Here is a 16,851-nt window from a genome sequence, read left to right on the forward strand (position 1 = left end):
GGCAGAAAACCTGCAGTCAGAAGATGCCCACTTCATATCACTTCACATACAGGATGGAAGAGCAGAATGATTACATTTACCCATAACTCTTTCAGAGTACATATGGAGCATGCGAGTCCTGTATTAAGGTAATCTTGAAAATATATGAAATAGTATTTCTAATAGATGTTGTGGAAGACTTAAGACGATGTAAAGTCTGTATTACAGAGAACCGTCTGTGCCAAGCCCCAACAAAAGTCAACACTGATTTGCCGTCAGAATGATTCAAGCCCTGTGTGTAAAGAAAGACTTTCTTCAAGGTCGTGACCAGCAGTGCATCATATGAAACCGCTCGTAACTGGCTTTGGCCTCGTAACCTAATATACATGCCAGGCTGAGCACCAGTGCATGCGTGCAATTAATCATTATGTGCAAAATATGAACACTACAGAAGCTACAGCTTTTTGTGACACATTGTTGTTGTTTTTCATTCTAATTTCTTTTTGTTTTTGTCTTATTAATGGCTGGGTTTTTTTGGCAAGAGGTTGGCTTTAAAAATGTTGACAGCTTGGCTTGGAAACATACATGGATCCTGGGTGTCTTTGGTAATTTGAGGCTGCCCTTTTCCTGAGAACAAATCAAAACAAGTGTCTTTTGTCTTGGGTTTAGTGGATCAGGCACAATGGGTGGAGGAGTGTAGTTTAGCAGTGGGAATAGTAGTAGGGGTGAGTATCTGCTTGAGTGAATGTGTCTCTCTGTTTGTGTATGCATATGTGTGTGTGTGTGTGTGCTTCCACCCTACATTCAGACTTATATTTCTTTGGATTAGCATTCAACAACTTCCGTTGAAATGTTGATGGTCGGTCTGTGTCTAAGACTCACGGAAGCTGTACTTGTGGAATGTTAACAAAATAATTGTTGTTTTCTCTTTGTTGAAATGACATGGTGCTGCAATGTTAGCAGGAAGTGCAACAATAGAGATATTTATCATTGAAAATTTAAAAAAAAATAAAAAATGCAAACTATTATGTGTCACCATCGCAGAAAGAAAAACCTTCATTTGGAAACGGGTGCAACGGAGCTCAAGCTAACCCGTAGGTAATGTAACAACTTTATATACTAAGAGTGTAACAGTGCAGCGAATATGTGCAGATGTGGTTATGTGGTTAAGTACATGCAGAGACTGATTTGAAGATAAAAACCTTGAAAATTGCGGATTATTATGATTTGGGTTTGACTTTAATTATCCTGGCCATTAGTTAAAAAAATGTTGTACCCAGCATGGAAATAGCATGGATTTCAAAGCACTGTAACATTGCTTAAAATAGCCTCAATGGGGAAACAAAAAACGCCACACATTTTGAAAAGTAGGTAAAACCCAAAGAGAAGCGCACCTAAGATGTGGCTCAAAGTTATTTCAGAAGGTTGGCCTGTAATCTGAGATGGAAATTTCATCTTCTCTAACAAATAATTTGGCCTAACCTAGGATTTATTCACAGTGTGTCTTCACCGCTTGAGTTTGTACTCTAGTTTGAAGTATTTTTAGTGATGTAGCTGCATTCTAATTACTCTCATTACTCCATAGTCATGTTTTTAAATTACTTTGGTGAGTACGAAGTTCTTAGAACCAAGCCAGAGAAGTGTCCAGTATAAGGCAGCCATAACAGAGGCTCTCTGACGGTGCCTGAAAATGCTCCTTTTAGCTCGTAGGATGAAAAATATCCGTCTCTAGGTTAGTTTACTTAACATGCAGTTGTGATTCTCACAGTCACATCCGATCCGCGCTGTGGAACCCGTCATTTGGGATTACGGGTCTAAGTCCGTCTTTGATGAAAGGGCTTGGATGAAAACCAGCAGACACTTGTCTGCCGTCTTCTACCACCAGCATCGGAGGATTCCCCTCCTGAGTCATGTGATTTTCTCCCAACGGCTGTAAATTCTTTCAAAATCTCCTTTCATCTCTGCCCCGGCGATGAAAAGAGAGATAGCATTATATCAGAGCACAAGTGGTGATTTGCACAGATCCCAATTATGCAGTGTAAACATCTGCATGCCATTTGTAAGCATTTGTCTTTAAATAAGCCCCATTATCATTTCTGAAAGTCACTTCTAATGATAATCAACCACGGGCAAATCGATGCACAGGCGACTGAGAGCTTCTCTGGGGCTGTTGTTTGTGATTTTAAAGCGCTGATCATTTGTTTAATCACATTACTGTGTACACAGACGTGCAGAGAGGAAGAGAATCCAACCTTGCTGCAGAGCTTCGAGGTCTGAGAATTACAGAAGTGCTCCACACAGCAGTTGGACTGCGTTTGGGATGGGGTGAGGTGCGTGAGTTGACGTTAGATGAAGCCATCCAACGTTGTTGGCCTAATTATGTAATAAAAGGGGCATAAATGCTTTGAAGTCTTAAGTGCAGTTGTCAGTTTCTTTGAAGGCAAAAAGTAATTGTCATGTTCACTGCCTCACAAATCAAATCTTGAACACGTGTTCCCTCCTCCTTGAAGTCAAACACACAGGCACGCACACACACACCCACCCACACACACACACACACACACACACACACACACACACACACACACACACACACACACACACACAAAACCTTTATGGCATCCTTGATCTGCCATACAGGAACTGCTGGGCCTTCCACCCCTTTCATGCCCTGCTTCAAATCTACCCACATCTGCAGTTGGTCAAAGCCCAGAGGTCTCCAGGGAAAGATTTTGGTGGCCCCCCAAAAAGAAAATAGTCCCATTCTGTCGCTTCCTGGAATCCATGAGGGGATAAAAATGACCAGACACCCCTCATGGGAGACATACACAGATCCTTAGACCCCCCCCTTCAACATTTTTTTTACTATGCATTCTGTCCACATCTTGTGTCTGTGTGTGCACTTGTGTTCTCGCAGCATGTGGATGTCTTTGTTAATGGGTGTGTCTCATGGAAGTCCATTCTCCCTTGGAGTGGTAATAAATGTAGGTTTTCCATAACACGATGAAGCTTCCTCCAGCCTATGAATATCCTCTTCCCAGTCATTTGAATAGTGATCTGGTCCATCTTGCCCCCCCCCTTGAAGTTCAAAATCCTGTGCAATCTTTTTCACTGTGGTGTTGAAAACCAGGTGACTTGCCCTTGGGCGAGGCCTTATAAAGTCACATCCTGCATGCTGCATTAGATCCCATGGGCTTCCCTGGGTGTCTCAGACTTATGTCTAAGAGGTTTATCAGCTCGTGCCCTGGAGATTAGTCGGAGTTTACTATCAGGGTGATTCCACTTCAAACTGCACATTTCAAGCCAACTTTCGTGGCCACTCGATCCTCTCGAAAAATGCAACGGCGGAAATGAAAACCTCACCAGGATGCTTAAATGAATACATAACTTTATTTAAATAAATGCTTTGTCATAACAAAAAAGACAAAGGTTAAAAGAGTACATAAATTACAAGTTGAATAAATATTACACAGTGATATTCACTTTAATAATTTGAGTTTTTTTGTCTTTATTTTTTTTTATTTGCCTTATGTAGTTCCAAATACTGACCATTTTATTTCCCACAATCCTCCTGCCACCGATGGGTCTATTTCACAAGCCAGTGAACACCAAATTATGAAGATCAATTGTGTTGACTCATTACATCCAAAAAGTGTTATGTATTCAGGAAAAAAAGCTGTACTGTCATTACTGTACTACTGAAGTATGAAATGTGAATATGAATTCAAACCAAGTAGGAGATGAGAAAACTGAGGAAGTCACTACTCGCAAGCAGGTGTGGGGAAACAGGGAGCTGCTGACAAAACAAAGGATAGAGTTGTTGTTGTATTTTAAATCCTGAACCTCAACCTGCAATCCACACAAAGAAACAAATAACTGGAATATTTAAGTATTCACAACCTTGACTGATCCAGACATTAAATGATCCCAGATATCAGATATGTTATATTTCAACAACTTGAGAGACTCCCCAATCAAAGAGGAACTTGGTACTCTACTCCTGGTTGCAGTATTGTATTCCCCAGATTTCAGTGACTCTGAGACCTGATAACTGTCTTGCTAGCTGTATCTACTGTAAGATCATGCAGTTGGTGACCCCTGTAGCGGGGAAGTGGATAGGCCCTGATTATGACCACCGCACATGGCGCTCGCTCTTCCTCTCCCCTCCGTCTCTCTCCTCTCAGAAATACGCCATGAGAACATCTCTAGCTGCATGTTACTTTGTCAATCTATGTTTTTCTAAAATAGGTTTGTGTACTGGAGGGCCCAGGCATGGGCTGCACAGCCCCTGTCGACAAACATTACCTCAAAGCACCACCTTTACAAGGTAAGCACCAGAAATCACAACAATTAGCTTTTGTGGCTGTTTTTTTTTTTTTTTCATCTGTTCCACTAACTTCATGACACCACATCTTAGGACGTCGTTGTGTGTCAATATCAATAGTGAGTAACTGAAATAAGTGCAAGCTGCTTTTTTTTTTTCGAAAGTGTTAGTGGGGATTTGGTGTTGCAAGAGGGGCAAGAAACCTTGATAGTATACAACCAGAAGCCATTTAGGATGCACATATCATTTTCCCTTTTTGTTGCAGCAAAGGAAATGGTTGAATTACGTCCAAACGGGCTTCCACTCTCTGGCAATCATATACATTGGCATTCACATGAGAAAGCGAGAATCCTAGCTTATTGGTTGTCAAAGACAGAGGTCTAACTGGCTGCGGTTACGTAGCGGTTCCTCACACATCGTTCTTGTCCAGAATAGCCCCCGAGGTACATGCAGATATTACACACAGATTTGCAATGCGTCGCTGACACCATTTACAGAACCTACCACATTCTTTTGTTCTCCTCTTAATCAGAACTAAACCTCTCCATCGTCGTATCAAGTATCAGCCCTGGCGGGGGGCAGTCCGACAAAGTCAATTGCCCCGTGTGATATCCATGTCACTTTCACGTCACTATTTAATGTATTTGCATGTAGGAAGGCACTGTGATTTGCACACAGAGAGAGAATGACTCTATTAAATGACCCTGTTATAACCTGTAACGTTTTCGTTTCCGTCACGCTTCCATTAGACGTCGGTAGATAACCTTTTCCTGGAGGCATATAAGCAGAAGGGTTCCAGAGGGTTAGCTTCTTTGACTGCCCTGTAGTCAAATAACTGTCTCCTGACAGGCTACAAGGTCCTATTCAAATTCTTTACAGGCTAAAAATCTTTTTTTTTTCCCCCCCAAGCACAATTACATTGTTGTCATACTTTGTTTCTACAGGAAAAAAAAATCAACATTCAATAACTATATTTAAAAGTAATGTAATACACCATGGTTACACTGTAGTAGCAGTACTGAGGGGAAACCACTTGGTAAAGGAACATGGCTCAAAAGTGGGCGGTCTTTACTTCACTGAAGGCAAAGAAAACAGCACAAACAAAAACCATACAAAACTACACTTCACACAACTGGGTCGGAGAAGCAAGCGGCCCGACTGGCAAGTTTGACCTGCGCACCGAACTCAAAAAAAGGTCGGAAGTTAAACTTGAGTGCCGTCGCTGCAGCTGGAAATCTTTACCTCCCCAGTAGAGTCAGCGCTCTCTAAGCTCTGTGTCGCCCTGCATGGCATTGTCCGTTCAAATAGGCACAGTTGGCATATCAGGCTAGCTACATCGTCGGAGAGCCACTTACATAGGTTCATCTGAGACGATCTGCTCACTCTTTTGTTTGTGAACGCTCTGTGTCCAGAGACATACTTTACAATAAAGAGAAGGCCAGCCCCCAAGACCACTTCAAGCGCTAGCAATACTCGTCGTGACAAATCAAACGAAAGAGAGAGAGAGAGAGAGAGATTAGGACATTAGGACATTCTTTTTTTTGTAAAAGGCTCACTCCATCATTCGCCAACATATAGGCTGATACATACCATGCACTCACACTGTATACATACATACACACATTCATGCATGCATCGTTTTGTGAAGTTATCTAACACATAGCAGGTTCCCCTATTTATAAGTGCTCTGACAGACCACATACCCAGATAGAGTCAACTGTTACAGCATATCCCTATTGCTTGTTTCTTTTTTTTTTCTTTTGGAAAAGAGACCAAAAAAAGATTACTCAACAGCCAATTGTCAGTTCCACAGAAGCATCGTGTTCCACAGCCTAAATGTTTTCAAATCAATGTGCCTCATGCTTTTTCTGTCTTAAAAATGATTTTGTGTCAATTTTACAATTTTACAAAGTGTTGCACTGAAACCCCCAGCTTCTATAAAAATATATCCATTGTGTGCATATATTTTCATGGATCTGCAATCAGGGCACCCGGCTCAAGGGGTCCCATGAGCAATAGTCAAGGGATCTATTAAATCTTCTGGGACATGTTCCCTCATTCGTAGATGAGTGCTTGGTCAACAACAGAAAAGAAGAAAGAAATTACAGGTGTCCTTTTTTCAGCCTGTTCTTTCGTTTGGATTTTTTTCTCTCCTTTTTTTCCTATTTGAAAAAACAAAAATCTTGAAGTGAACGGAGGGCGAAGCATACAGGTGTGATTCAGAGAGGAGGCGTGGACCCTGGGTCACGTGGTGGTTAGGGGGTGGGGAATAGGGGTCGGTGTTCCTCCCCTTTTCACTCGTTGTTGTTGCTGCTCTCCAGGTCTTTACACTGAATGTCCCCTCCACTGTAGTCTGTGCCGGGGAGCTGAACGCCATACTTGTCCACACACCAGCAGATGCCTCGTTTGCGGCCACGAGATGGCTTACACTGTGGGGCAGAGGACAGGTAAATGGGTTACAGAGGGTGGTGATTGATATCAATTGATATTCCACTGATATCAGTGGACTTTGACAATTTTTGCCATTTTCAATTCTAGAGTGACTCGAAGGTTTAAGTACATGGAATGAGGGGGAAAGGAGAAAACGGCGAGGCCGAAATACAAGATACAGCATTTGGAAGGCTTTGAAAAATGTTTAGCTTTTTTTTTGTGCAAACTCACCTGCTTGCGCTTGAAGAAGCCTTTTCTGTCACAGTTGGGAAGGTACAAAGAGAGAGCCATTACGCGAGAAGTGTCCTTCATCCCCTGAATGATGCCATCCAATTTTCTTCTGCATGGACCCTTTGGAGAGAAGACATCACAGGGTTACGATCAAGCAGCACTACCATTCTCCACTCACATCGCTCTCCAAATAAACATGAATTAAGATGCCGCAATGTAGGTAGTGGTTACAAGGGAGCAGTTGTCTTTAACATTGCCTTACAGGAGTTCCCAGAGTCATAAATGTTCAACACTCAGTTGGCTTTCAAGATGAAAGCAATGTTGAATACTTACAAATTCTGGCTCATGCTTGTCGATGGGGAGAGGGGAGTAGTCCATGGGAGAGCCGATGAAGCGCTGCTTGCCCTGCTTCCTCTTTTGCTCCTTGCGCAGTGCATGGACTTTTTTACTGTTCACAATGTCTTTAGGAAGGAGTGGCACTTTGGCTGGCTGGAACTCCTCTGTGATCTCTGTGGTGATGGTGTCCTCTTGCTCTCGAGAGTCTCGATCTATACCGTATGAACACAAGAGGGTTGATTAATATCACACGCTTAAACCTTCAGTATAGCAAAGATGCAGCCATGGGTTCATGTACTGGCATCTAAAATGTGTAAGCAACACTGAGAGCTTACATATCATAAAACAAAATATAACATATGAGGACGTGTCTGAAACAGTTTTTTTTTTTACATTTTTCCCTTGTCGTGGTGCACATATAATATTGACATTAGACTTGTTCTGTCCACTTGGTGGATGTAAGTCAAATGTCCACTCTCTTTCTAGCTCTATTTTTGTCTCTATCAACTAGCACTTTGGCTGCTAAATGATCTATTATGGTCACAGGCTCGCATCTATTTTTGTCTGTCTGTCTGTCGCTTGGTTCTGGTGTGCAACATACTGGATTTCATCAGAGCATTTTCACTGCGAACAATGTTCCACAGCTGGAGGCGTGTGACTCAAACAAAACTATTGAGGCGCTTAAACGGCCCACAGAGCTGAGGGGAGCTGCAAAGTTTATATAGTTCCTCCCGTTTCACATTTCTCATTGATCCATTGTTAATATAAAGTGTAGCTTTAACAGGAATTTCACCACCGCAGCTCTCAAAAAAAAGTAGTTGTTTCTGAAAAGTACATGTTTTATTTAATCCCCAGGGGTATTTTTTATTTTCCTTTAAACAGAATTGAAGATTCAGGAATGAACAACATTTCCACAAAGGCCAATACAGTCATTATGGATCCATGATCGCAAATTGTAAAATTTCTGCAGCTTATTAGTCCTACCAACATGAATGCAATACCAGGTGCCTTTCCCAGGGTTTGTGCCACCACATGTTGCCTAACATTTGTTTACAGGGGAGGGGTCCGGCCTCCCCTCAACAGCTGATGAACAGCTTCAGTAAAACTCACGCTTAACTCGTCTTTTCTCACCCACCACCGCCTTCCAGTCCCCAAATTCTCTTTTAACAGTTACTGAGACGTCAAATTATAACTGATCTGCATCCATAAGCACATGAAACACTCCAGATATTTGTAATTAGGTAATCTACAAACACCTCCTCCAATATCTCTAAAGATCCTTATCAGTGAGAAATGTTTACCTTACAATCAGTTGACAATAGACATATTTACTGATGCACTCACACGGGGTATGTGTGAGTGTAAAGACCTCGTTCACTTGGGGAAAACTGTGCAAACACATTATCTGGACTGCTAAACAGCAACAGGGACTGAGTTTTTACAGCAACGTGTCCCACATTAAACTGATGGAAATGTCAAGCTAAGGAAAATCCAGTTGCCCTGTGACTCGTATAAATGCTTGTACATTTCTGTCACATTTTATGCAGTCCTCAGACGTGGTTTCATCTCCCCCAGGGGGCACTCAAGTCTCAGAAATCTGGATGTCCCTCTTGATAGGATACTCACAGGTTGAGGTCCTTTATCCTCAACCTTGCCCTTCCCCACCCCCGCTCTCCTATCTTTGGGACTCAGCCTCTTAAGCCTGGACCCCCAGCCAGAGGTTCTTTGAGGCCACAGAAAGAAGGCCTCTGCCCCCCACCACCATTTGGCTTAGCTGTACCATAAGTACAGAGTTATTGTGGGGACTTTGGCAGGCCCCAACTGGCTGAAGTGATGGTGCCAGTGGATGACCCTGGTTATATTTATCTGACAAGGAAACCCGCCGTGGTGCACAGGGCCAGACGCAGTGAACTAGAGAGGAATGTTGGCTGCGGCCTACAAGCCAACTGCTGTCGGAAGCCAAATCAACTTCCATACTTGTGTGCTTGCATAGAGAGTGCGTTGGAAAAAATATGATTTAACGAGTTGCCATAACTTCGCCGACTGGCATGTCTGACACAGCCACCATGGAGAAAGGCACTGAGATGTAACAAGGACACAAGCACCGAGAAACTGATGTTAGAAGAGCCTGACACAGCATGAGCGTCTGGAGTCTCTGGGAGGGGAGCGGGGTGGGGGCAGGGTGATTACCAGAATTGGGTCTTTGGCTTCTGTGCTGCACTGCCGTCTCTTTGAAATTAATCTCACAACTCATGACTTGGCAGGCCTTGGTTTGTGTTTAGATATGTCCTTGTGTCTCTCTGCTCAGACTCCGAAGCTATTACTTGCTATAAATAAATATGTCAAACAAGCATTCCTATGTACACCACGCATATGACCACTGTGGAAAAACTCTTCATTTTTGCAGTTCAGTCCAATTTTTGGATTTCTCAGGGCACTTCATTTAAAATGCCGCATATTTGGCAAAGGAATACGCTGTTGAAAAAAACTGACTTAAAAAAAAAATACATTCTTGTTTCATGTGTAATCTCATTTGGGCATACAAATGGCTAAGACAAAGAAAGGTTTGAGCCATTGCTCATCAATTATGCTCACCTCACAAGTCAGTCACTTTCTGGATATATCTGTCTTTTGAGACCATTGTGAGAAACTAGAAAAGGTTTTGCAATCTGCTATTTGAAATTTTGTGTAGCTTTTGTCAAGACAATAGAGTCGGACTTCTTTTCTCCTCCACTCGCAAAATCTCTAAAATCATCTCTTCTGAAGTGGGCTCTTCAGTGCAGCCACAAAAACTCAGTTTTTCCATGCTCACGGTATCCAGCTTGTAAAGGAGGCTTAGAGGGTCTGTGTTTAACTCCTGAAACTCAGCCAAGACGCTGGACTGGAGCCAAGTGAGCCAAGTCATGTGCAGCTCTTCCATTCAGCCGAGCCCAAAGCCGCGCCGCTATCTCTCTCCCCCTCTCCTCGAGCTAAACATTTCATTAAGACAAGAGGAGCAGAGGAGCCAAAGGAGGTGCACCTGATACTTCTCTGTTTAAAAATTAACATCTGCACACAATTATGCTTCATGAATATCCCAAGTTTCTTACAGGCAGCAGTCCAAAGCATGAAAGATAAGCTAACCCTTCTTTGGATTTTTCTTTCCACTGGATCTTTAAGACTATAATAATACCATTTAGATAGCAAAAGGAAGAACAAAAAGACTGGACAATAGATTCTCCCACCTTTCGTTGGATTTCCGAGCATTACATCACCTATGTTTCGGCCGGGCCTTTGATCGAGTCAGTCTCTGTGCCGCCTCTGAAATTACATCTTTACAAGATGTAAGAGGGTAGAGAATAGGGGTGCTGTTTAATTTCAACGGGGGGTATGACAAGATAATTGTGAGGATAAATGAGCCGAGGGCCTGCGCCTTATAAAGCAAGACGTTAGTAAACCATCCTTCAACCTCAGCTACTTAATATTTGAAAGAAGGCCATGGCCTGATAACCCCGCTGTTTCTAGAGCAGAAAGGGAGGTGTGAACAACCCAGTGGAGATGTGTAAGGCACTGAGGATGACCTAAAGAAATGGGTCTGAGACGCTTTTGAAATTTGTGGCCCAGTTACCACCACTAGACCGTTTCGGTGGCAAAAGAATTTGCAGTTGAAGTGACAGAGTCAGTATTGTTGGAGTAAAGCAAACTTTGACTAAAAAAATAGCATGGTTAGTCAGTAGCACCTTCGTAAGGTGACAGTGCTTTTCATCCAAAAAGCCATTACGTTACATGCTCTGCAAACAAGACTTGCCAGCATTGCACAAAGCCCGGTCACATGAGACTGATGACTGAAAATGGCTTCATTCCAAACGTGTTGTATATAGAAAGAAAATATGGACTATATCAAATGGAATTATGTTTTGACCCCTGTGTCCTGTTGTTTCAGTGGAATTTCAAGTTGTTCGGCACCGTGCACGCTCTCAATCCGCTCCTGAACGTACAGGAAATAACTCTTCCCATGGTATTGTGCACAAAGAATATGTTGGTTGCAATCAAAAAGTTTCCTGCTTTTCTGAATGCACAGTATAAATAGCGACAAGAACAATTCAAGGAATATAAATCACATAACAGGATTTATGAGGGCAATGCAAAATCCTCCACCGTGGGAAACGCTCCTATAGGTAAGCAAACTTTCTGAGCTGTTTACAACTTCCACAGTGTCAACAAAAACTCGGCTCATGCAGCAAGCGGTCATGTGAAAAGTACATTATCAGAGTAAGGCGCATGGCCCTTTTACTGTACATTCCTAATTTTGGTCTGAGGTCTCATCCCACATCTGAGTTTGGGTTTTTTTAACGAGCCGCGCGGACGGAGGCAATCTCTTTTTGGGTCACCATCACCACAACACAATTGCTGGGTGTGACGATGTTCTTGCCCCGAGGCGGCTGAAGCATGCTATTTTGGCGAGTGTCGAGCGCACTGTAACAAGGCAGATCTCCAAGAAGCAGAAAGCGAAACATCACAGTGGGTGAAAAAGCTGGCTTCAAGTTTAGTTTGCATTTAACACTCACACTTTTTTGGGGGTTGGATTTACAGTATGATGGTGATACCAAGCACGCCCAAAAATATCAGCAGATAACACCTACACCATTTGAGGTAACCACAACTTAGAATAAAAAATTATACAATTCCAGTAATCATTTAGCATTTAGGAGGACGCACTAGTAAGATGTGTTTTCTGGCTGGGAGGCACAGAGAAATGTTAACCTTTCTCACATTCTGAGCAGCACCAATGTGTCAGAGGAGTCACTGCAGGAGCCGCCGTTGCTTTTTCAAATCCTCAGAATCTGTTTTAGTCCTGCTAGAGATTAGAGTTTTCAGCAACTCCCCGTGGAGCCCTCTCTTGTGCCATACTGGCCTGTAACCAGGTGTCAGTGGTGAGATCACAGTGCACTGGTCATGTCTGAACACATGTGACATCATTTTAGAGACCAGCATGCAGTCATCCCTGCCACTTTAATTTTTTTAATTTGTTTAAAATCGCATGCTTGTGGTATAGAACAACTGCAGTGAGCGTTGATTTCTTTCACAGCTGTTGCCTCCAGCAGCCTTAGGTGTCGGAGACCAATGAGCTTTACAAATATCACTCTTAAAATTTTTATAGGGAGAAATCAGGCAAGCGTGCCAAAGAGGTTATTTGCTCGCTAGGCAGTTGCAATGCTGCAGAGTGACCCCCAAAATCTGATTGTGCTTCAAAATAAAGTGTCATTGTGACATCTAAGAAACATGTTGTCTACCTATTTGTTCCTGCAACTCCTTCCCCATGAATTGTGTGCTTTTTCCTCAAAAAGTCCTTGTGTGATATGTTGACAAAATGACCTTTCCACTAATTCTCCCCAGCACCTGCAACAGATCAGTTGCTGCATGCTAAGCTTTCACTGCGCTGTCTCAGATGTTCAAGGTGAGACGGGTTGGAAAGCCCACATACACTCTTTCCTTTCACATGAGCCCATCATGAAGCTGTCAGGCAGCAGGGAACACACACACACACGCACGTGACTGGAGCTATATCGAACGTGGCATGTCTGTATAAGCACGCAAACGGCCGCAGCAGCAGGAGTACGGTGGCTGGTTGTCATTAGACAAAAGTGTATGGTCAGAGCCTCGGTTTCTCGGTGGCGACCCAGTAAACCAGCTGTGGACATGGGAAAAGCAGATGGTGACTCTCAAAGTTGAATTTCTAGAAGTATGCGAGGACAAATAATTCTGTATGTGACCGCAACAGTGTTACCATACACTCGCTGGCAAGCACTGACTTACCGATGATTGTAAATATTCATGACACAAAAAAACACAAAGTATTGAGAAATAGCTCCGAAACTGTCTGGGAACAGGTTAAAACTGTATCTGAAGAGCCAAGACAAATGTAAAGAATTCAAGTGTTCGGTAAAGGCACCGTGGTTTCCTGTTGCTATGCTAATGAGCAGCACAGCATTTCTGTCCATGTGAGAGTGGAGTATTTCTGGATTTGGAGCCACTCCCTAATCATCTTTTGTTTCTTGGCAAAGAGCAATCTGTTCAAACATAAGGCCCCTTCAGAAGCTTGAAGGCCATGAAGTCATATCTTTTGGCAAGCTTTCCGGGGTCTGATTCACTCACGAACAAAATCAAAAAGTGCCCCCCAAAGCAAATACCACCTCCTGTGCCTTACAATCCACGTAACTCCTGGGATCAACGCACTAGCAAAAACATGAATGAATGCACTGCTGGGACATGAGGCCAGATGCAGTGACGACCAGGATTCCTTTTTTTTTTTTTTCGGGGTGGGGGGCAGCAGGATAGCGAAGATTCTTCTCTCCCATTGTTTGGTTGCCCCAGTCAATATTTAGTAGGCTGGAGCTCTCATGGCCTCCTGAGTGTGGCGGACACATGAGCTCCTCCTCCCTGTGTTTGCCTTGCTCAGCTGGTGGAGCACACAGACAGCTGCAACCCCACACCACAGGAAGCCAGCGAGTTCACCTCAACAGTTCCCATCCGTCGAGCTGTTTGACAGAAGGCCCTTCAGAGGAAAGAGGGAGCCGGAGGCATTCTGCTGAATCACTGCGTTGTGACTGAGCGCCCATGCAGTGAGTGAGTGAGTGCACTGCGGCAGCAAAAGATGCTCCGATTACCTCTGTGGGCCAACAAAGAAGTTAGGCTCTCGCTCTCTGTGTGTGTGAGTGTGTGTGTTTCTGTGTGCGTGAGTGTGTGTGTGCAAAGCCAGAGTGAGACAAAACTGCCTCAGGTGCCATCACTCACAACAATCACACACAATGCACACCCAGACACCCACATAGCCCCGCCCAGGCATACCTGAGAGCAAACAGACACATAATATTGAAACACACACACACACACACACACATACACACACACACAGTCAGTGATCAATGGTTATTCTTCAGAAACAGAACACATTCTGCTCCAACATCACCAGGAGCAGAGGAGAGGTGAGGGCGGCCCACTGTCTGCAAAACGGCCTAATGATTCTGTCAGCAGCCAAAATGAGCCCGGTGGTTGTAGCCTGTTTTACAGAATGGGGCGTGTGGCCAAAACCTTTGTGGTTGCCACCTACTTATCTAGTTGTTGACAAGCTGCTAAAGCCTCTGAGTGACAGTGGACCTATCTGCTGCACCGGGAAATGTCTTAAATCACCCAGGGCTTCTGGCTCGGCGCGCCTCTCCTTCCCGCCGTCACTCTGTCTCTCTCTCTCTCCCTCTGTTCACAGCCTCTGTCTCTCTCCCTCCCTCCCCTTCTCTCTCTCTCTCTCTCTCTCACGCAGGGGCTACAGATTAAGTGGTAATCCGACTCTAAACGCCACCCTTGGGGCAGCCCGAAGACCTAAATCTATCCAAATTCTGCTTAACTGGAAGCACAGTTTGTGGAGCGGCACCTCATTCCTTCAGTGCATAAACGCGGGGCTTTGCTCTCTCCCCCCTGCGCCTGGATTAATTTTTACATATCAAGTATGGTTATAGGTGCGAACGGGATTGGAAACGAAAGGTGCAGAGGACTAATGCGCTCTACGCGCTTGACAGGCACTTGTTAAAGCGCTGGATTATTAAAGGCGTCAATTTGCAGAACAGGATCCACGTTCGCCCTCGCTCCGCGCACCTCACTTTAATAGAAAGACCACTTTCTTGATAAAAGTTTGCTTCACGCTTGAAGCCGTTTGCTACCAAGATCAACAGAGAAATCCTTCAAAATAAATTGCGTGTAATAAACCACGCTGCCTTCAAATGTGTAGAGATTTTGAAATTGAGAAGGGGGTGGGGCTGCTTGGATCCATGTCTACCCCTTCTGGGTCCTGCTGAACCGCAGCTTGACAGCACCGTCCCGCACGAAAAAACTCCAGCACGCGGGGACACGCTGTGCGCGTTGACCGCAGCGGAGCGTCAACCATATTGCGCAGCAAGGTGCGTGCGACCATCAAGGTGCGCTCAGTGTACATCTCCGCAGAGAGCCGACGGGAGAGGAGTAAGCTCCTGCAGCCAGTTTAATCGCGGCAGTGGATAGAAGTTAATCAGATGGCACCTCAAACCATCTGTCAAACAAACGGTCTGTCAGAGAGCACTGGCGCCGCACACATGCTCCACAACAGTGCGTGTTGTGGTGATGGAAGAGAACCGCACAGGGTATGCGAGGAAAAATAACGAGGTAGAAAAAAAAGATCTATTTAACTGAAAACCGATTTATGGTGAAAATTATTCTATTTAGCGTTTATTTTTATTTATTTTTTATTTAGCACCCCGCACAGAAGCACACAGCAGATTCCCACATGGGACAAGGTGTTACTAAACACGGACCCACGGCCGATGTGTTTGCACTGATGCGTTTACAACTGCACTCGTTTCCAACTCATCCGTTTTGTTCCCCAGCATGCGTGCAGCCAGCCGGGCGGCCGGCGCGGCTCTTACCTATGGGCGGGTGAGCGGGCTTGTATCCTTTCTCGTTGGTGCACATTCCCCTGCCGTGGAGAAGGGCGTGCAGGGGCTTCTCCTCCCCGCTCCGCGGCAAGCAGCGGAAGCCCTGGGTGCACGTCCCGGTGTAAACGCCGCACGCCTGCCCCTCGGACAGGGCGCACGTTAGGCAGCAGCCGCAGCCCGGCTCCTTGACCAGCTGGCAGCCGACCGGCACCGGAGGGCACATGGACAGCGCCTTCTGGTCGCACGGCTCGCACGGCACGTATGAGCCCAAGCACCCGGAGAGCCCCAAGATAAATGTCACCAGGAGGCAAAAACTCAGAATCATTGTTGGGTGTTCTCTGCAGTTATGGCATAAAAACCTGAAATGCGAAGAGGAGGGGGGGGAAAAGTAGACTGGTCTAATGAACACAATGCCTCAGTCAGATAATCCGATTTTTTAAAGCTAAAGCCAAGAGTCTTTATCCAGGAGTGTTGCTATCTATAAAAAAAAAAAAAAGATCTGTGCACCGTGCAAAAAAGAGTCAAAATGACCAATTTCAAATATACATGTGCTCTTTCCCCCCGAGATATACTGTCCTCTGCAGGAGCAAAAATAATTCTTTGCACAAAATCTCAATGTTCTCTCCCCTTCAGCTTGGACTCCAATACTTTCTCCACCAGAGGTTTTCCTGAGCAGACTGATCAACTTGAGAGCTGCCTTGCCTTTTTAAAAACAGCCGAGCCCAAACCCCTAACTATGAATACGCTAAACAGCAGGGAAGGGGGGGGGGGGGGGGGGGGGGGCGCACTTGTTCCACGGCTTGCAGGCGGCCAAACATTTTTTTCTTCTTCTTCTCCTTCAGCAGCAGCGGCGGCAGGAGGAGGATCGCTCTTTCACCCCGAATGCTGAGCCGATGCCGAGGTACAAGAGGCTGCAAAAACACGACCAACAAGTCATCCACACTCATATTCAGCAGTACAATCTCAATCTGACGTCACACAACCTCCTTTTTTTAAAAATTCATTTTACAGTGGGTGAGATAATTGCCCCGGACACCCATAGAAACAAATCGTTGAAGATTAAAAAGCCTTCTCACAAATTCAAGAAGAGTCTTAAAATAACGCGCGCCT

The 16,851-nt window shown here is 44.5% G+C and overlaps 1 protein-coding gene across 1 annotated transcript; it reads right to left on the minus strand.

Annotated features, from left to right (window-relative positions):
- Positions 1–3,350: 3,350 nt before the first annotated feature.
- LOC118320385 (insulin-like growth factor-binding protein 5) lies at positions 3,351–16,446 on the minus strand. The gene is made up of 4 exons (XM_035651084.2): positions 15,733–16,446; positions 7,298–7,512; positions 6,965–7,084; positions 3,351–6,732 (listed from the first exon to the last, which is right to left on the minus strand). Exons 1-4 carry the CDS (start codon positions 16,064–16,066, stop codon positions 6,598–6,600), a joined length of 804 nt encoding a protein of 267 aa, XP_035506977.1. The 5' UTR covers positions 16,067–16,446; the 3' UTR covers positions 3,351–6,597.
- Between the last annotated feature and the right edge of the window lie 405 nt (positions 16,447–16,851).

Source organism: Scophthalmus maximus, chromosome 14, assembly GCF_022379125.1.
Source record: "Scophthalmus maximus strain ysfricsl-2021 chromosome 14, ASM2237912v1, whole genome shotgun sequence".
Taxonomy (NCBI): domain Eukaryota; kingdom Metazoa; phylum Chordata; class Actinopteri; order Pleuronectiformes; family Scophthalmidae; genus Scophthalmus; species Scophthalmus maximus.